The sequence below is a fragment of the Meleagris gallopavo genome, chromosome Z (assembly GCF_000146605.3).
Source record: "Meleagris gallopavo isolate NT-WF06-2002-E0010 breed Aviagen turkey brand Nicholas breeding stock chromosome Z, Turkey_5.1, whole genome shotgun sequence".
Classification (NCBI taxonomy): domain Eukaryota; kingdom Metazoa; phylum Chordata; class Aves; order Galliformes; family Phasianidae; genus Meleagris; species Meleagris gallopavo.
Genome location: NC_015041.2, coordinates 14,784,082 through 14,805,956, shown reverse-complemented (window position 1 = coordinate 14,805,956; position 21,875 = coordinate 14,784,082). Strand labels below are relative to the sequence as shown.

The 21,875-nt window shown below is 35.8% G+C and overlaps 1 protein-coding gene across 1 annotated transcript in view; it reads left to right on the top strand.

Moving 5' to 3' along the window:
• Positions 1-20,667, top strand: part of ARL15 (ADP ribosylation factor like GTPase 15) — a 212,386-nt gene extending 191,719 nt beyond the window's left edge. Inside the window, exon 7 of the mRNA XM_031557241.1 lies at positions 16,701-20,667. Within this exon, the coding sequence (XP_031413101.1) occupies positions 16,701-16,853 (153 nt within the window). The 3' untranslated portion in view covers positions 16,854-20,667. The remainder of the gene's footprint in view (positions 1-16,700) is intronic.
• Positions 20,668-21,875: the final 1,208 nt, after the last annotated feature.

Here is a 21,875-nt window from a genome sequence, read left to right as displayed (position 1 = left end):
GCCCCTTTTTCTCCACCTGGCTGGTGAAAGCAAAGAGGGTGATCCTTCACCACTGACTTTGAACGTAAGTCAGGAGGGAAGCAGCAAGGCTTTCTGGGAAAACCTGATCAAGAAACCAGGTGTAACTGTACAGATGCAATACAGCATCATGATATGCGGCCACAAAATCTTAAGTTCATCTTTTTCTTTGAAAGCTAATAATGAAAGATTGTTTTCTTGGTCACTGGGACAGAACAAAACAGACTCTCCAAAACTGAGAATATAATGGCTTTATTTTAAATTGATTGATTGCAGAGTGTTTTTACAGTACAGACAGTTCTGAAAAAAATGGAGTCCTCCTAGATGTGCTGATGTAGAGCCACACCCTAGCACTCTATCAAGCATGTGCGTGGAGGTAGAATGAGTGCCAAAAGCACAGGTGTCACTTAGGTGCCAGGTTCCTCTTGCAGGTTGCAAGTAGCTAGCAGCTGGCCCAACTGCTGACCTGCCTTTAAAATCTGTGACTTTGTTGTTAATTGTAAACAGGGTCAATAACAGCAGGGCTTTATCTGATCAGCTGAGCACTAGAGTCCACTGAGGAGATTGGCTTTGCCAGAGCGTGTTGTGCTCTTAGCAGTAGTACCATAGAGTACTTAATGAACTGCAACATCATAAATGTCATGGGAGAGTGCTGCCGTCCAGACTCTTTCCCATCTGTGTACTTGCAAATCAGTCCTAGAGAACAACCCATTGTTAGTTAGTCCAGAGGGAATAATTTCTTGTCTATGATTCCACAGTTTCAAAAAACATTGTATTTGTGCTGGTCTAATGGATTTGTTAAATTGTCTCTGTTACATGGATTTTTAATAGCAGAAGTGTTGTAATAAATTTTTGATCAGTTAATGAAAATTAAATGATCAATTTGAGATTTACTATATTTTGCTAAACAGGTGAAATCACAGTAGCAATATTCATACATTAGTTACTGAGGAAGATTTTACTGAGAAGCTTTCCACTGATGATGATACTATAGATGTGTGATGAGGTAATAAAACTTTTTGTAACTTAATTGCAAATTAGGTAAAGTGTATTTATATCACTTCCATATAATCTTTTGATTATGTTAATACTTCTGCTGTAGAAATATCAGTGATTTTACATAGCCAAAAATTCAGTCTAAGAAATATGCTTTACATTTCTGGCATAAGTATATTTTAAAATAAATCAACACAAAATATCTTTTTATTTATTTGAATAAAACTGTAGTACATGTTGGAATAAACAGATTTTTGGGAAGTGGCTTGTGAAGCACAGGTATGTGCTGAATTTCTTGTGCTTTTTGCTTTGTTTTCAAAACCATTAATTTAAAATTATTTTTCTAAATGGTGGATTATGCTGATGAAGTAATTGTTGGAAGTAATAAAGTGTGACTAGGCTCCAACTTTCAGCAAAACCACAGTTTAATCATACAGAATGACAAAGCTGTTATGACTGTGGTGAAAAACAAAAAATAAAAAAGCAATGACATTTCAGAAGGCACGCTATCGTGCTGCTGACACTGAAATTTAGTAGATGATTCTGATATTGTTGTCTTATAAATCATCTACAGTGTGAAAGATATTCAAGAGCTGGAATAGTTATGCTGTTTTGAAACTGATTTTAACTCATATAGTTACCATAGTTGGAAGCAGTACTCAGAGAAACAGTTTAAGCATAAAGCTGCAGTTAAGTTTTCCAAAGCAAGTCTCATCTTTCTCTTAAACTGTGTTTTTTTCAGAATTGGTGGAAACCTGCTTATCAATGCTAAATTAACATACTAACGCAAAATGCTTGTTTCATGTGTTGTAACTGTGGTCCTGCCTCAAGAAATTTTAAGGAACGTTTTAATTGCTTTGTTTGCATACAGAAATGCAATAGTCCAAGATTTGTTTAATATACATTTGAAATTGGACCTCTATAAAATTGAGTAGTGTACAGTGTGTGCTCTTTATTGTACTTTATTGTACCAAGCTCCCTGTTATGACAAATGCTGATGGGATTTTAGTTTTGGCGTTGCCACCATGTAGATTCCCTGCGCTTTCATGCTGACTTTTGTTGGTAATTGGCTGCCAGGCTGATTCAGTGTTGCTGATTTAGAATCAGCTGAGGAAAGATAGCAATTTTTTCTTCATTTGGATGTGAGAAATCATAGTATGAACACTCTGGCAAGGAGTCCAAGATATTAAAGTCTATATGACCAATACTGTTTTCTTCTGAGAAGAAAATCACCTGCTGTCTGGTAGGACAGTCATATAGAAAGCATTAAAATATGACCAGCCTGGCTAAAACATTAACAGAGGTTTAATATGCTTTCTGAAATGAACACAGTTTTGCTGGATAGCCAGAGAGCTGAACCATCCCCAGGTGGAGTTGGAAGCATCCAACCCAAATATGAAAAGAAGAGTTAGCTTCCAAAATAAATTGTTAAGAGCAGACATTTGTAGTAGACAAAGCCAAATATGTTTTCCCTCTTCTGCTTTTATATCAACAGATGATGGAAGTTACTTAGTTTATACTGAAAATGTTGGAATGCGATAGCTGGGGAGAGCTGTCACACCTGTGTTATGCTTTCCTGGTAGTCTAGACATTCCAGCCTCTGTTTATTCCTGTGGATCTGAATCCATCACCTGTGCTTAATACTGACGCCTGATGAAAAAAGTAAATACTCCTGCAAATGGTGTGTCATGTACATGCTCTTCTAACTTCAAACAGGTCTTTAATTCTCTTGGGTTATGTGAAGTACATTGGTGTCAAGATAGAAAGATTACTTTCAAGGAACCAGGTGTTCATTCTTTCAGATTTTTTAATAGACCTGCCCCTACCTCTCCGGCTGTTTTCAGCTATATCAGAGTAAGGAAGAGTGTATATTTGTGACTATGATGCTGCAACCTTTTCAAACATACCTGTGGAAGATGGTATCCAACTTCCTACAATGATAATTCTCACTTGTTGAAGTATAGTTTGCAGCAACTAACTCAGTTTACTTCTCTTGAAAGTAGATCTCAAGCCATCTTCGAAAAGCAAATTTATTATTTGTATTTGTTGATATTTAAATTTAAGACATTGTCTCCACAGTTCTCCCTTCTTTTCCTACCTCAGTCACCTGTCATCTTTCCAAAGCTTCAGAAGAGTACAATGCGCATTAGATGTGAGAAAAGCGCGGTCTCAGACTGACCTGATCAGGAAAATTCCCATCGTCTTTTCTTCTTCTCCACTTTAACCCGAAATGACTCCTTCAGGAAACATCCAATCCTTCTGTAGCCCAGTGGATCAAAGTGCTGTATTGTTGGATCTTAATCACATATGAATGGTTCCAGAAGGGATCAGAGCTCTCTTTGTTCATTAGAGGCTTCTAGGCCGAAACCAGTGCCAGCAGCCATAAAGGAAATATGTAAACCTCTATTTGGTCATTCAGTGAACCGTATCACTCTAGGCTTGACCTCCACTTCTTTGCACAAACTTCCTTCTGCAGGAAAGTGGCCTAGATCATGCTCTTAAAATATATTAATGCTAGCAATTGTGCAGAAAGTGTTTTCTTTTTTTTCTTCTTCTGTACTAATTTTTCTCCCCACAATTTCCTGGTTCAAAATATTCCAGTCTGAAGTAGAAACCAGATTTCAAAGTATTCCAGCTTTATCTGTATCAGATACAAGCACAACCTATAGCACTGTGGTATTTCAGTGTCTTGCAGTCTGTAGTGTTTAAAAAATAAAATCAATTCCATAAATCACTGTTGGCTGGGAGATGCAGTGTTGTCTCTTCTCTCCTCTCTGGTTTTGGAAGAGTGCCTGTTGTGAGGTTAGTAGCATGCGGCCAAGCCCAGTGCACTGTGGAAAGGTCTGAACAGTAGCTGTTTCTACCAGTAAAAGAAAAATAGACTTAAGATATGTTTGAATGGGCAATTAGTGATTAAATTAAATAGTACTATTCATTCACAAAGAATACTTATATGAAGGAATCTGAAAGCTTTTTGAATTGTGCACATTCCAATTTTATTATTTTCAGCAGACTGGGAATAATCATTTCCTGTTTCACCCTGTTTTCCTTCTCCTCACTTATCCATGCAATTTCTCACTTGTACTTACCATTCGATTTCCACAAATGTGTGATTGCAAATGAATTTGAGGCTACTGTGCACACGTATGTGCAAACATCAAAGTATAAGAACACAGATATTTTAATCTTCCTATAAAATGGGTTTTTGTTGGAGTGGATGCATGCATATCCTACCAGTTGGGATTTGTGATAGATAGATAAACTTTTTGTGAAAGAGAATTACTTGAACAAGTGCTTTTACTTCTCTATAACACATCAAGGTTTTGAGTCTTAATGAGAGTAAATATTGTTGGATATGATATTAGCAAGATGCTTCCCTACATTTCTCCTCTTGCTTCAGATAGACATTTTTTTGTGCAGCCATTTCAATAATGATGTCACTTTTCCTTTATATATAATAGAAATTGAGATGTTCTTGTCTGAGGACTAACGTGGGTAGTTAGATGTATGCAGTATGGATTAAGTGCAATCCTACATCTTTATTATGCTGTAGTATCAAGCATTCATAAAATACATAGTTGCAATTAATCTTACTGCCATCTCTGTAGTAATGAAAGGAAAATAGAAATTAACAAGTTGAATGTCCTCCACAGTATTTGTGTACAAACACCAGTGGGGTGGTTACTCAGTTACCTTCCTCTAACTGTCATGTTTCAAAACATTATCTGGAGAAAAAGGAAAATCAAATAACTTAACTGAACTGGTTATGTTTACACATTAGGTTAGAAAATTCCTTGTGCAAAGTGAATGGTTGAATGTGTTCACAGAAATGGGACTGTTCAATATGTGAGTTGTAAGTGTACAGGCTATACTAGCAGAGCAATATATCTTAGGAAATAATTACTTTGGCTTTTTATCTTTATATAGGGTATCTGTAAACATAGACAAGGCTAGAGTGAAAGGATCTTCATGTTTTAACTGATACTTCTGGTAAAATTTATGAAGTTTACATGTTATCTTTAATATAAACGGATTATATAAATCCTACTAGATTTATTATGCTATTGTATGTGTTTTATATAAAATAATCAGAACTGCTGTCTCACCTCCTCCAAGAACAGATCCAAAGTTATAGATCCAATCAGCCCATCAGCCTCTAGAGTTTTTGACAGCATTCAGCTGCAGTTTTTTGTCCCACACTTGTTTTTAATCTAAACTCGGTTGACTTCATTTATATATTTTCTACTAGCTGCTGTTAATGCATTTTAACTCCTACCAAGGGAACAAATGAACCATTTTTGTTTTGTGTGAAAATTGTCACTGTTTCACTGTGACTTTGTGAATACTGTCCACCTGCAGATTCATACTTACTAGTTGGCAAGCATGAAACTGATGTTGAAGCTGGACTTGATTTTTTTTCCTTTCAATATTTTTGAAAGGAAAAAATATTTTTTACTGTGATGGATCAGACATCCTCAGAAGCAGTATGTTTCATCATTTGTATGTCATCTAAGTCATGTTATGTAGTCAGTGTCTTCACACCTCTCTTTACTTTCCCTCTCCAATTCCTTCTACACTGCCTGTGGTCTGACTGACGTGTTGATGACACTGTCCTTTCTATTAATCTGTCTACAACTTGGCTTATAAAACAGCATGGCTGGTGGCAGCCTTCAGTGGATGTTGAGTAAACTGCTATACAATGTGCAGCTCATTCAAAGTCTGAGGATTTGATTCTTCTCCAAAACTGCTTTTCAATGGGCAGCATAGTATCTTTTCCAGCTTTTCTGGGCTGATGTACAAAACACTTTATTTGTTACACTGATTTTTTTTTAAGCTGTTCTTACTGCTTTATCTCGTAATGAGGCCACTTTTTTTTGAGAGAACAATTGAAAATATTCCATTAGCAAGATACTAAATTTCAACTAGTACCAAATAGACTTTGCTTTTTAGTTTTAAGTTACTTAAGCATCTGTGAACTATTAGAAACATATCACTAGTATATTAATTCACTATAAGTCAATAGTAAAATTTTGGGAGGATGGGAGCAAACATAAGGTGTTACTTAAAAAATTCTACTCTGTTCAGTTATTATGGCTCAGTTATGTCTGTCTGTATTTATATGATCATGCTAAACATTCAAATCTAAAGTGCTACCAAAGAATGTATTTTTAGCAGTGATTTTCTATATATTCAATTCCAAGAGTTCACTGCAATAGATACTTATTTTTCTTTGAAATCTAGATCCCAGTAAAGTTGAGCAACTGACTTCCTGAGCTGGAGATGGAGGAATATTCAGTCGTCTGTTGCAAGTTACCCCCTTTTCATGCCACCCACTGCCTAAATGACATTAAAAAAATATGTAATTAGCTTGAAGTGTCAGGTGTAAAGCCACAATATAGTGCTAGTCTCAGAAAAATTATTTTTGGTGCTTGTAGCTGAAAGGTGTTCTACCTGTTGTGCTACTTTGGAACTGCACAGGCTGTGGTGGAATAACGCTAGGTCCTATACCATATATTTTAGAACAGAAATGGCAGAATAGTTCAATCATATTAAACCTTTCAATTACCTCCCTACAAATGACTATTTATTCTTCATTAGTTTCTCATTCAAGAAACCCTCAACCTCATAAAGTACTAACCCAATACTGAATACTGAAAACAATGCTTTATAATGCCAGATTTTTTTTTCAGTTTATGCAGTTAACTTCTATGAAGTTTAAAAAATAATGCTTTAAAAGAATCAATTTCATGGTGAATGCGTCTAGTCAAACAAGTCATTTAAACAACATCTTACTCGTGTGTAGCAGACCGTTTTACAAGTAACTGAGAGTTTTACAAGGCTGTGTTTCAGACAGGATAATTGGTTGTTTCATATATGTGAATTTGGGATTTAAACTCATTAACTTCAATGTACAGAACCTTTCTTGGTTTGTATGAAGTGCTTAGTTACGTTTTTTTTTAGCTGTATTATTTAATTGTTCTTTATTAAGTAATACTGGATAAATAGTGCCAATTTCAAGAATACACTACAAGCTTTTACATTGCCACAAGTGGTCAGCAAACTTATTACATGGTGATTTCTAGTGTAAAGAAAATTCAAATAGCAATTGTAAATGTGCAGGTTTGAGATTTTTGCGTAGGGAGCATCAACAACCCAAAGTCTAAAGAAATGATTGTACATTAATTAGATCACAATTTTGAATAGGTAAGTTATTTTGTCAGGGGAATGAAAGAAAAAGTTCTTAGAAAAATCTCATGTGTGAAGATATTTTAATCAACTTGTGTTAATCTTTTTTAATCTTTGTCTCCTTAAAAGTTTGTTTTATATCTATGTCTATATGTAATTCACTTCATCACAATAGATTCTTATTTGAGCATCATCAGTATTATTATCAGTAGACCTTGTTCAGAGGGACCGTAAGTTTTATGGATGCTGTTCGTCTGTCCTAAAATTTGCACATTTGTTGGAGAGCAGTGTGGTTTCAGTGTAACTTTCTTTTATGTTTGTGAAACTCTCAGTCTACAGCCTACTATTTCATCTTTTTTCTCAAAGTGTGGCTCAGGATAAGGTAGGGCAAGTGATATCTTGATGCAGTTGGTGAGGAATATTTATTTATATTAATCTTTTGTTTGTCCCTTCCCATGGAACCTTTTTACTGTAAGACTTCTCAAACAGAGCTATCTACTACAATCTACGGCAGTGGAAGGACTAAGGCTCCAAAAAGATTGATTCTAACCTGTTACCTGAAATTTTGAAAGCCAGAAGGAAGCTGGAAACCCGTAAAGTTCTACAGCATCTCACTGTGTTCACCATCTTCTCAAAATCCTTCCAGTCACCCCCAGCTTTTCCAGTAGTCATCTCTGCAGTTGTTTGCTGTTGCCCCCCAGCACTGGAAAAACCTCCATTATCTGGTTAAAAAACATCTTCTCTCAGTGCAATGAACTCCCTTTTTGCCCTCTTTATGATTCTTTGTGCATTTACTAACACTTTAGAGGTGGTGGTGAATTGTTTTGCACACGTCTGTTCTCTATATATATCCCTGACATTTTGTATCCATGTGCTTTATGAGAGAATCTGAAAGCTGTGAAAGGCTTCACTTAGGCAATGTCCTGTTTAGGGCTTGAAGGTGTTCTGCCACATTTCTAGGTGGAAAGTTATTTTTTATCAAGAAATGGAGATAAATCTGGAGTAGCTGGAATACCTCGCTTAGAGCGGTGGCTTGCTTCCAAAATTTATTTATTTTGCTGTTTCTGATTTGGATTAGAAATAGTTAATTGCAGCCAGGTGGTTGCCATACAGACTGCATAACAAAATCTCCCCGCAGAGGACCTGAAGGGAGGGTGAAACCATCCACTTTTATTCACTCTGCTCTGTACCCACAGAATGAGTGTGATAGGCACGACCACTAATCTTAGGTGCGTTAGCCCATACTGTAGAACCACAGCTACTGCTGAATAAATGGCTTTTCTTTGTGTTCTCACTGCCTGTTGGCTTGGAATGCTCTCAGCAGTGTAAATGTGAGGAACCAACCACAAAGCCCTTGGAAACTGCCCCTCACTATTGACACAAGAATACGTGTCCATACAGTGTTGTGAAGCTTTGCAAACGTGGGCACAGAATACAGATGTTATTTATTCAAGTACGAGATGTATGTACATGTTCAGGCACACACAAATGAATCATCACATATGCACTTCTGCAGAAAATACTGTTTAACTGTTATCTGAACAGAAAACATGCTATTTGCAGAAGGAATGTCTTTATAAGAATTAATACTTGGACTTTTGATTATTCTAAAGGTTATTTTGACATTCAGCACCACAGATAAAAGATTTTTTTTGTTTTCATTTTTGCTAAAACCAGGTGTACTGTGGCTCAGGGTTTGTTAGTAGCAAAGCCACAATCTGTATTTAAAGATAACATATTTTGCAGCTGAAATCAGAATACTGTGTTCTTAATATTATAGTCTGAAGTAAACAGTGAATATTTACAGTCTTTAAAACAAACAATAAAAGAGATAAAACTGTGAAAGACTCATGGATATCTGCTCAAAAGGTCCTATGTGTGGAATCTTCACTAGCTATTTGTGTTTTTTAAGTAATTTAACCAAAATGTAATTTAAAAAGCTGTAAAGTTAGAGGGTAAAGAAATGGTAATATGTAGTAAAAGGTTTTAATAGGTTTATTATAAAATTATTTTTGTATATGCCCTATTTTTTGAACTGATTTGGGCACTGATTAAAATTTAAACAAATTATTCTAAGTTGAAAATTATCTAAATTCAATCAGTTATTCTAGAATATCTTAAGAATATGTTTGGATATGCTAAGAATATACTTGTATACAAATTTGTTCTAACTTACAGAAAATGAACATTTCTGTCTCTTTGTAATATGCAGGAAAAATGTGATATTTAGATGTCCTGCACTTTAATCAGTGATAATTTTCAGCTTTATTCTTAAAGATTTTGTATTCTAACACTCTAAGTGAGATTTCTTGGTAAAAAGAACTGATGCTGCATCTCCACTAAAGCAAGGCATTGTACAAGCATGCATCTGCCACTATCTGCTGCAACCCAAATTAGTTTGGATAAGAACAGATAGCTGAGGAATGAGTAGGAGCAGTGACCTGCAGGATTAGTGATGAGGTAAAAATGTGCAGTCCAATACAGAAAAATTGCAGTTTAATATTATATATGAGAATCTGATTTTTGATTTCTGCTTCACTTTATTTCTTTGTACTAAATTTAAGACTTAAAGGTGTGGGCACTTAATTCTTATTCTTCTGTGCTTTCTTTGCACTTTTTTTTTTTTTTTTTTTAAACACCACTTCCTCTGTTCTTGTGGTTTCACTCATCACTTAGGAATAGCTTCTGTGTTGCTCGCTTTGGGATTGGAAATTTGTTGTCCAGCCCCGTACTGTTTGTATGAATCTTCATCTGGAAGTCTGGTTTTCTCTGCATAGGTGTACTACTACTACCATCCTCATGTTGTCTGTATGTTTTCCAGGTATATGAAAAATACATTATTAGATAAAAAGAATATGTTGGGTGAATAAAACATGGAAGACAAAGTACAGGTGTATCCTTTTGCATGGTAAAGAATTGCATGAAAAAGAGCAGATAGGTGCTAGCAGCCACTCAAAGCCTATCTTTGCTTTCATCTAAATACAGTGCCTTATGCAAGCCTCGGTAGTGCCGTTGAACATCCAGCAGTTTTCTGTCATTATCTGTCTTATAGTCATAGATCTATCCTAACATAACTATATGTACCTGTACAAAAAAACCCAAACACTTACATGTTTAAAGTCCTCCACTCTCTCCATCCTGATAAATTACACAATATTTTGTATTTTACAGTAAGCACCCCACTGTATGTTTCTTCCAGCTCTCTAACTTGCTCTCCTTTCCTCTGTCTCACACTTACATTTGCCAGGACTGCTTGCTCTCTGTTTGGAACAGCATGTCTGTGCTGACTTGCCAGAGAGCCTATTTCTTCATTCAGAACAGTTAGGAATCTTCTCTGAAACACATTTCTTTAAGCTGTTACTTATAATCTAAAAAGGGTGATGTCTTGTGGCCACTCAGTATTACAAGAATGAAAAAGGGCACCTGTTCCACAAGCCACAGTGTAAATTATTTTGTGAAATATCTGTGTAAGAAACTATTCCTCTTTGTAAAGACTCATGAGACAAAATATCCACCACGTGTATTATAAAACTAAGTACAAAGCACAGTTGGAAGTGTTTCAGATAATCTTTTGCAAGAATCAGAATTTAAAAGTTTGGAAAGCTGTACAATTCAGAAATGCTGATTTCTAAAGCATCTACCATTACCTGTGAGGAGCTGAACAAAAAGTCTTGTGCTTCTGTTGAAATCTTGTCTGGATAATCTGCTTATCCTGCTGCCAGAGACATGCTGGAGAAACTAGACTTGTGTTTTGCTTTTGCTTCAGCAGGTCATACTTCAGCAGACATCAATCAATCAATCAGTCTATCAGTAAAAGAGGTTCAGTGGCATGGTTCTGGTCATCATGGTATGCATTTAATTGATTTATTGCAAATGTTTGATGTTGCACTTAGAGACCTCGTGTTCAGTGGCACAGCTCAGCTGGCAATAAAATATGTAACTTCAAGGAACTAGGGTTTTAAGAACGTTTTGATGGTTGGTAGTGTTTTTAACCTCAAATTGGCCTTTCTGGAAATAGTTCCATGCATGAGTTGCTGACCAGGGCTGTTCCTGGTCCTGCTGTCCCCAGCAGCATCCCCATCTCTTCCCATCAGCTGAGGAACTTTTCTTCTTGTCCCTGCTGGGTAAGAAGTACCATGTGGAGTCAATAAAGATGAGGTATGGGTGTTTTAGGAGGAGTATGAGACACGGGTGCATTACAAGGATCCCTTTAGACATGGATGAGATCACTTTTCTGAAGAAGCATACAAATAGTCACGCATGAAGTATCATTATAGGAGGATATGGAGTGTCTCAATAAGAAGAATAAACGTATGAAACTTCTAACAGTTGTGCAGGCTTGAGCAGCTGTTCTGGTCAGACAGGAGGCTTTTTTTTCACCAAGTGAGGTGTCAGATAAAGAAGTGATAAAGAAGTAACCAGCAGATTTTTAGGGAAAGGCATGCAACTGTTCACTTGTTCAGCAGTGGATTGAACTAGTTAATTTAAGATAAAGTGGCTAAATATCCTTCCACTCACTCTTATAAATCACTGCATATTGAGAACATGATCAGTAGAAAAGCATGTGTAGCAGCAGAAGAGACTGCAGCTTGCAGTCCAGCACAGTAACATAAACTAGAGTAGATTTCAATACACTTTTTAGCATCAGTGGTGATTTAAGCCATGGGTTGCACTCTATGGTTAGTAGGTCAACATTTGTGGTTTCTATTTAATTTGCAAGAATTTCCTTTCTTTTGTTTTCTATTTTCCTTCTTTAGACATAACTTCTTTTACCTCTAATACTATCCTTTTCCTTATTGCAACTGTTGAAAGCTTTTTTTGTTTCTTTCAAAGTCTTCTGTAGCATTATAAATATACTCTGAGCCTCTAATTATGGATGTTTTTTTTCTGTGCCACCTGCAAACATTTTACCTTTTTAGCTGCACAGTTGATTTTCTTTAAGTTATTCATTTTATGTAGTTTCCCTTTTTAAAACTTAATGCTATGTGATGGACTTTTATGGCTTTTTCTCTTCTCCAAAGATACTGAATTTGAGCCTGCTTTGGTCACTGTTACAAGCAGCTCTTCTGTTGTTCATGGGCTCAGTGCTCAAAATTACCTCTCTCTTGTGGGTTTTCTAAACAGTTGCCCCAAAAAGCAGATTTTTGTGATGTTTGTGAATGTAATCTGAGCATCGCTGGCCAGTGAAACATTTGCAGTGTCAATATGGGAAGGTCCCATCTCCCATTATTGTTGCATTTCTTATCTGTGGGGATTTGGGATAAAACATTCCTTGTAGTTAATATATGGATTCAGCAGGTTAGGTAATTTTAGTTTAATTTATACCTTCAACAAAGCAGAAATACTTGCCTAATCCTGTCAAAGACTTAGAAAAAATCAGACTAGTAAGGAAACTGACATGACTGTGCAGCTTTTGATTAGATTTAATGTGTGATTGTTACTACAATTTGTAGCATAGTGGATGAAAAATATTTTATTCTTAAATTATCCAAATACAGCCTGGTAAAGTAAACAATTGCTGGCATCTTGAACTTCTTTTCAGCAAATTAGAGTGTATTGAAGTCTTTTTGTGTTGACGAACTTTGATATTAGATTTTTTAATTCAGATGAAAAACAATGTATTGAAGCAGCTTTTTTTCATCTTGAAAGACAGAAATGACTCTGTATTCACGTGTTCTTACAGTATGTAAGTTTTCCTGAATCTCTTGTGCTGCAAACCAGCTAGATGAGGTTCAGTAGTACCATATATAAAAGCTTTCAGCCAGGACTGGTAAATCAGTTTACGTAGATCAACTTGGTAACATCAGTTCCATGCTGCTGTGCTAATTTACCCCAGCTGAGGTTCTGGGCATCAATTCTTTTATTATGTCTTGACTTTTGCAGCATATAGGTTAAGCAACATTTGATAACCATATGCTTAATGTACTGTGCCAACAGAACAGGACTTCAGAAAGTGGGGTGTGGGAGGAGTAGGAATAATTGCAAAAGTGTATTGTTAGATTTTTTTTTACTTCAGAATGTGGCATAAATGCAATGTTAGCTTCTCTATAAAACAAGGCCCTCATATGGAGTCAAGACATACAGTGAAATCCTGTTAAATAGTAGTAAAGAAGTCTTGAAATGATGTGGATTTAATTGATTATATTTTCTTCTAAGGTTATGTCTTAAAAATTCAGCAGTCTCAGTAAACACAAATGCAAAGTGAGTATGTAAATGTATGTCTGATGTGTCAGACATCTGAAGCATTTTTGAGTCTTAATATTTTGCTTCAGCATCCATGAGTAGGCAGAACGCTTTTCATCAGTTATGCAAGAGAGCAAGACAAAAGAGCTCCTCTTAATAGCTGCCCTCCTTCATACTTGTGCACTTCTAGGAGCTGTAAAATAGTTTACTGGTGCTTACCTTGTTAGGAAGGGGCTACCAAGGTATGTAGTCAGAGGATTTCAACTTCCTTTAGATACTTTAATGATTAATGTACCTCCTCATAGGAAATCTGGCAGAGGACAAGTATATATGATGGCCAGGCCAAAAGCAGCTACAGAGCAGTGAAAAGAAAGTGGATGGAATGCTGAGAGCATGCTAGTGCTCTCAGAACTCAACTGCATAAACAGCAGCAGGCATCTGATTATGCCAGTCTATTTTTGTGTTGTTTTATCTCTTATATGTAACAAAGGACTCAAGTCTGAAAACAACTTGTTATTAGAACTGATTGATGGGAGAAATTGTAGTACATTGCAGGTGAAAATATTTGTGCCTGCAAACTTATTTCTGGGACTTTCAAAATAGTAGAAGCCTGCAAGTGATGAAATAGAGTAACATACTACAAAGTGTCTCTTAGCTTGTAGAAGATCACTTCTGTGCTAATTCTGGTTTAGTTAGTTATTACTTGTTATTTTTTCTGATTTTGCATTAGATTTTTCTCTGTAGATGTGAAGAAAATGGTTGATATTTTTCTGATTGCAAGGAGTTGTGTTTTTATGCTGTTTTCAAACCTCCACTTAATGAGTATTTTAATTTCAGTATTCATTCAGACTTACTAATGCAGAGACTGTGAACTGTTCCTTAGCTGTGTAAAACGATGACAGCACATTGATGATTTTGTTACACCTTGATTACACACCAAGAAATATTAAAAAATATATCTTAGTCATCTTTGGGCATCCAAATAAAAATGTTTCTGGAAAATTTGTCTTATTAAATCAATTGATACTGTTTGAGTACTGAAATAGAAATTAGATCTTGAAGTCTGCAGGCACTGAAATATGACTTGAAGTCCTTGTGTTTTTCTTGGCTAAAGACTGCCTTGGGGAGCAATGTTGTATTTGCTCACAAATGCACAAGACTCAGGGCAAGCCTACTTACTGCCATCATTTCCTTTTGTATGTGTTCCTACATATTTAATGCTTTTAAATCCAAGTAATCTCATTAAACATAATAACCTTTTCCTAATCATTTCCTCGTATGGCACAGCCTAAGTTAAAAAGCATATGTAAATAACATTGCAGACAGAGTTCATCGAGCTCAAGGAGCTGATAGCAATTGTTTTCCAGTAGAGGGGGTGTGGTAGACATCCTTGGGGTTTTGGGTCCGAAACATCTCAAGTTACTCAACCATATTTGTCAGCTTAACACCAGCAGGCTGCTCCATCAACTAGCTGTGCTGACACCTTACTTTGTTATGTTCCTGTGCCCCTTTTACTTCCTCCTCTTGTTTTGCAGTCAGGGAGGCTGTTACTGAGAGAGGCAAGAGAACTTTCTTTCCTGGCTTGTTGAATTCTGTGATCAGTGCCACTATTTAAAATATTAATGGGAGTAAATTCAATTTGGTGTCACTTCAGCTGCAAGAAATATTATCATGTATTACTGGTAGAGATTATTGTTTATATTCTCATCACGTACAGTCATGTCATGATATTAGTTATTAATATGATACTGTGTCAGCAATGCTAAAAAGTTGATATTAAAATAACAGTTGTTGCAGACTCCATTTTTTTCTGATTTGTTTGATGTGCAGTGAGTGCCAGGTACTGCTCTTCATTTTCTACATTTTTTTTCAGACTACTACTGATAGTTTTATGCTTTGTTAGAAATACATTTGAAAAGTTTCCATCTATATCTTCATTAGGGGAAGCAGAAGTTCAGTTCTCAAAACCAAATCACTTTTTCTAATATTTGTTAATAGAAGCTCTACTCCGAAATCTTTACTAAAAAATGACAAACCTTCTTCCACATTGCCACGGTTGAATTCTGATTTGTGTGAGTTGATGCAACCATAGTTTCTTCTATTATAATCCATTATTCAATAAATAGACATGTTGTGTAGACACTAGACAGAACTGTATAGATATGCTGCAGTTCGTTTTTTCTCCACTGCACACGGAGCCTTCATGCTGTGTGGCTCCAGTTGACTATCTAGGGAGTCTACTGCCTACCACACTATGAGCAACTGTTCCTGTTCCTGCTCATGTGCATGCTTGTGGCTTGGTCTGCAGTAGAAGAAAATTAAGGATATTTGGCAAGAATTATACAGAACAAGAATATGCAATTTAAGCGAGAACTAAATATTTCTGTTAGCGTGCTGACAATAGCACATATTGGTATAATTTTGGGTTTAAAAACTGAATGTCTATTTTGTGCTAGTCTATTTTTGTGTTGTTTTAGTCAGCCATGAGTAGGCTTTTGGATCAAATACTATCAAAGGCTGAAAATCTGATGAAAACAGCTTAAGGTAATCTACTGACCAAAATGGCCTGTAAACTCTTTTTCTAATAGGCATTTATATCACCTGTAGTGTATTTTGTCAAGGCATATAATCATTCCAAAACTTGCAATTCTATACTGCATTATAATGCTTGCCTCCTTGTTGCATATTTGCTGCAGAAATAAAACTTGTTTTATTTTTTACTAGTTTAATTAAAAGCCTTCTTTATAGGCATTATTACATATTGTTAGAGAGCAGCTAAAAGCTGATGGAACATGCAAGATTTTGAATGAAAACCATCATGTCCCACATATTTTTTATTGTTCTAATCACATTGGTGTGCTAATATTCTGTGCTGAATTTTAAAAACTAACTGATTTTGGAAGAATTTTGCTATGAAACATGCAGCTCTAACATTAAAGTTCAAATGCAACCTAGAATTTCTTTATTACATTTGCTATTTAGGCTATGCTTTTGAAAACTTGCTTTGTGTGCTTTGCTCTTTGCCTTAAGTAGATATAATTCTTCCCCAGACCTCCCATGCTGTTAAACGTATGGGTAGAATGGTAGCTTGCAAACAGGTCACTCACCCCTAAAGAAAACACTTTCAGGTCACAACATATAACCTATATTATAAGAACAGCTGTGGATAAGATGCTAAAAATGATGCTCCTGATCTTTTCTGTATTGTTTTTGTCAATTTGTGTGTTGTTTTTTTTTCTTATTTTTTTAAGATGTGAAAGAGTGTGTGTGGTGGTTGTAGTACTAATACATTGATCTCTTTTGTTTTTCCTTAATAGATCAAAAAATACTTCGAACTTGAGCCACTTGCACGTGGAAAGCGCTGGATTCTTAAACCCTGCTCCTTGGATGATATGGAGGCAGTAAAAGACAGCTTCTCCCTTCTAATAAACTTGCTGGAGGAGAGAGACTTCGAACCTTCAAGAATGTGAAACACAAGAGGGAAGAGTGATTCTCCAGGCATCACTGTACCTGTTCATTCTGCTCACAGATTACTTATGGTGTGGTATCAAGACTGTGATGTGATGTTCATACACAGTGCAGAATGTCCTTTTGTTAAAATAAATACTCTGTGAATCAGGTACATGACTATTTCCAGTAAAGTCGTCTACACTACTGAAATAGGGAGTTCCTGTTTGTTTACCACTAGTTCTGCACACACTGCATGTTGCTTTCTTGCCATCATCCTTGGTAGGAAATTCTGCACGCACAAGAATAACATAGTCTGTAAAGGTGGCATTCTACTTGCTACCTTGTTTTTCAAAAATAACTCATGTCTTAAAGATTTGTGAGACTAATCTGTCTGTTAGCTTGTTTACTGACCCCACAGTATGGAAAGCACAGCCACTGAGAACCTTAACATTGCTGATACCTTGAAAGTTAAGTTGTTTTATGTCAGTGCACAGATTCGTCTGAAATTTTACTAAATGAAAACACAGTGGATGTATTACATGATTCCTCTCCTTAAGCCACTGCATAACCTTGTCAAAGGCAGAACCATTATTTTGCTGGAAGTTCCCTTAAAGGGAAATTTGTACACAGATGTGTGCAGGTAACAGTATTGCTGAAGAATAGGTGGCATAAAAAGGTGGTAAGAAGAAACAATGTTTTTAGAAAATATACAGAAGTTGGCTAAACTAGCAGTTCTCTAAACTAGCAGTTTTTTATCAGAGAAGCAAAGCAAATTTCTGTTAATTCATCTGTGGAGGCTTTATTACTAGATATAAGTGTGACTGATTTTAAGTAAAGATTGCCTTCTTTATCACTCATTTATAGTATGCTATTGTTACTTTAATGGTGCCAAGGTACCATAATGAAGGGCCTTCCAGTGTTTGTATCATAAGCTTCTCCTTTCAAGGGATTATAACTTGTTCTTTCAAACTTCCTCTGGGCTACATGTTACTTAGAAGACAAAAAAGTATTCATTGGAAACAACATTTGTAATATGTTTGGAAAAATCCCATTTAGTCCCAGTAACACAGTGCATACTTCCTCTTTCCAAATTTTCCCCATTGTAGATTTTCAGGTTTTTTTTAATGACTTTACTTTTAAAACCTTATTGACTGATTTTATTCTTTAAAGAAATATGCCATGGTTCACCATGAAGTCAATCACAACAGGGTATGTGCAGATTGATCACCAGGCGGGTGCACACCTTGAATGTTGTGCCTTGTGCATGGATGTCTTTGTACACAAGCTGTAGTGACGTGTCAGTGGTTCCTCATGGATCCTGCTTATGTTTTGAAACTTGTAACTCCTATTGCAAGGCTTTAGGCAACATATCTTTCCACTCCAAGCATTTATTTTTTAAGTTTAAAGTTTATTATAGTTTCTTATTAGTTTATTTGAGAATAAGAAAATAGTAAGCATTAGCTTTTAAAGGAAAAGCCATTTCTCTATTTCTTGCAATTATGCTCCTTGTTAAACAAAATGTTTTTATAGGTTTTTGGTTACTTTTCCATATCCTTGGATTTCTTGTATTGCTCCCTCAGAACTATTTCTTGCCCAAATGCATGGCCTGATAGTTACTGTTTTAACTCAGTTCCTACTATCAGAACAAAGCTGGAAAACCTGTTAAGCTCATTGTTTGACTTTGTGACAGAAAGGCAGAAAGTTTTGCTCATAAGCATGAAGGGCATCTCTTCTTGCTTCGTTTTTTTTTTTCTTTTTACTGCCAGGCCAATCACCCCATTGCTTCTACTCTTGGAAATATCCAAAAACTGGAATTACTCATTTTAAAGCACACAGACAAGCTCTCTATGATAGTTCAAGCCTCTTCGGCTGTAGAAGCAACTTGGTTGCTCATCAGTTTCTATCCTGTGGGTTAAGGAGTCTCCTTTACTTCAATTTGCAGAGGAGATAGATCTGATGTGCAGCCTTAGCTTACATGAGTTTAGAGATTACAGCATCCCAAGATTTTCTTCCCTGATTAGGGAAAATGACAAGTAGAAAATGGTGGGGAGGAGAAAGAGGCTTGTCTCCCAGAGAAGGAAGGCAATTTGACAAAAAGGAAGGCAAAGAGGTGGATTCAGAGCTTTTACTGCTTTGCCATGGAACATTAGTTAGGAGACAAAAAATTAATTCTTTCCAATTTTTTCCTCTTTCCTTCCCATTTTGAAATTATGGACCAAAAGTACAAAAAATTGAAGGAATCCCAACTGTATCACAGTATTGGAACTACACTTATTTGTACTATTAGTGTTTCTGGTCCGGTGAAATTGAGCAACCTGAACTAGTGGTAGATTCCCTGTTCATTGCAGGGGAGTTGGACTAGATAACCTTTAAGGGTTCCTTCCAACTCAAATAATTCTATGACTCTAGGATTCTATGACTTCATAGTTCCTGAGTTTTGTATTTTAGTCATGATTTCCCAACTATGCACTGTTGGAAGGTGCTACATGACTAACATCCAAAAGGCCCACCCAACTAGTCAATGAGAATACAGCTTTGGCACGTGCCAGTGTGCAGCTAGACTGGACCTTTTGATGGTAAATACTTTTTCTTTATGGGGATACCAACTGCACAGTAGCAGTGATTTATTTTTCAAAATAACTTTAAATATGCTTTTTCTTACTAATATAGTGATCATTCCTCACCGCAGGTTGAAACAATACCTCATAAATGCTTAAGGCTAAGACCAACGCTTAACTTTACTTTGAATGTAGTTCTGTGGCTTTGTGTTGTGGATGGACTTAATGGATATGTACCCTTTTACTGTCTGTGAACAACTTCATCTTTTTGTGAAAGTATTAAAAATACTTATAGCAGTACACATCACACTTCGTTGTCTAAAGTGTTTTGAATACTTTGGCTATGGCAGAATATGTAAGCACTGTGAGCACAATGCAGATTTTATTTGGATGACTAGTCTCAATGGCATTTTCTTGGTTTTGTTTGGTTTGTGTGTGTGTGGTTTTTTTTTTAATCTTTTCACACATGCTCATCATTTAGATGAAATAAACTTGGGCTCTACTTTCCATGCAAGTTCATTAAGGAGAGAACACTGTCTTTTTAAAAAAGATACTGTGCTTTAATGTTCTTTAGTCATCTGTTAAATTACTTTGTGTGTATGTGTGAGTGCGTGTATGTGTATGTGCCCACATCAGGCTTCTTCTCAGAGCCGTAGTTGTCTGCAGTGTCTCAGCCGTCAGAATGAAAACATTATCAATCAGTATCCAACAACAGCTGGTTTTGACAAGCTTCTGTCTGCTGCTTAATGCTTTACAACTTGTCAGTGCAACTTTTTTTGTCTACTCACTTTGAGCTGATAATTTTACTGCTTCCATGTTGTGTCCTGTACTTGTACTTCTAGCATTTGTATGGAAAAAAGTTAAATCTCAGTGCATTTTGACATTATTTCTTGCTGTACAATATTCCACATGTATCTTAGCTTGCCTCTTCAAAATGCGCTATACAAAAATCTGTGATGTATTATTTCATTTAATTTCTTGCATTTCATTATATTTATAGAAGTTGCAGATTTTTGTACCGTATTAGTTAATACAGTTGCCTTTTTGTAATGGCAATTAATTTATATTACAAAAGTTTGTATCTTTACTGTAGTTGAGAGTATTAGTTAACTGCCATATTATCTTGACTTTATACTAAAAATACAGTGTCTCTACGCAAAAGTTGATCCATTCAGGTGGACAACTACTAGACATGAGGAACTTGTACTGTTTGTGATTTATACATGATTTCCACTATCAAAAAGACAAAAAGAAAATAAACACTGTGTAGAATTGAGCTGCTAAGTTTGGATTTTTTGAGTAGTAACCAAGTCTAGGGACCTGGCGTATTTACTTCAGTAGGGAAACATGAAAACAGTTTATTTACTCTTAGATTAAAAAATAAATAAAAAATGATTGGAGCATCATCACTGCAAAATTATACAAATCTACACACTTAGATATATGTGAAAAACTAAAATTTCCAAAAGTTAGCTGACTTATTTCCAAAGTAAAATGTTGCTACTTGAGAAATATACCTGAGAGATATTGCAGACTTGCTGGAACAGAAGCTGGTGTAATTTTTATGCATTTATTCTATAATATTAAACTGAGGGACTTGTTTACATGACTAGAAATCTTCGACATGGTATAATACACATATTGACATGACATAATACTTACACAGAAAATGCTCCAGAATTTGAACAAATTAAAATACTATGGGAAAAAGAAAAGCTTCTTGGTGCTATGCTATAAAACATTTGAGCAGAAAGACACTCACAGCTGATGGAATTACAGCACCAGGAGCTGGTCGGTAGGTTTCTGATTCATCTCCTGAATTATGCTTTTTCAGAATTTCATTATTTTTAAATCTGCATCAACTGAGATGGAAGCAAAGGATTTGTAAACTCAGAATATTTTCTTCATTCTTATATGTCACATAAATAGGAACTGAAAATCTGCTGATCATCCCTCATTTGATAGCTCTTTAAAGAATTTTCATTAGCTCATTAGCCCTTTGACCTAATAGTTCAAACAAATAAAAACATCTGTTTGCGTCAGCTGTAGGGTTAGTCATCCAGGGCCTAGGTTAACACAAGGATGAGAGAGATATCCTATCTGAAAGGAGAAACCATTCCTTTTTCAGTATCTGCAGCTGAAAAGGAGCTCTGAAATCACCCTGTAAGGAAGTAGGATTGCTGATTTCTGTTAGATGAAGATACAAGGAAAGATCATTAGCCTGCTCAGCCCTCATGGGTGAACTGACTAATGTTATTGTGTGGGTTGAACTGAAGATCAAGTCTAATTGAACAAGTAATGAGACATTTATGCTTAATGCTAGCTGCTTTTAATATATTTCAGCTTTTATCACAGCTATATTTATAGAAACTCAAGATATGTTGTCTATACTGCTTGTTCATTCACCAAATTTCATAGGAAAATGTAGTACATGTTATTTTGGTTGGTTTTAATGGAATATATTCAGGACAGACTCACTTCTGT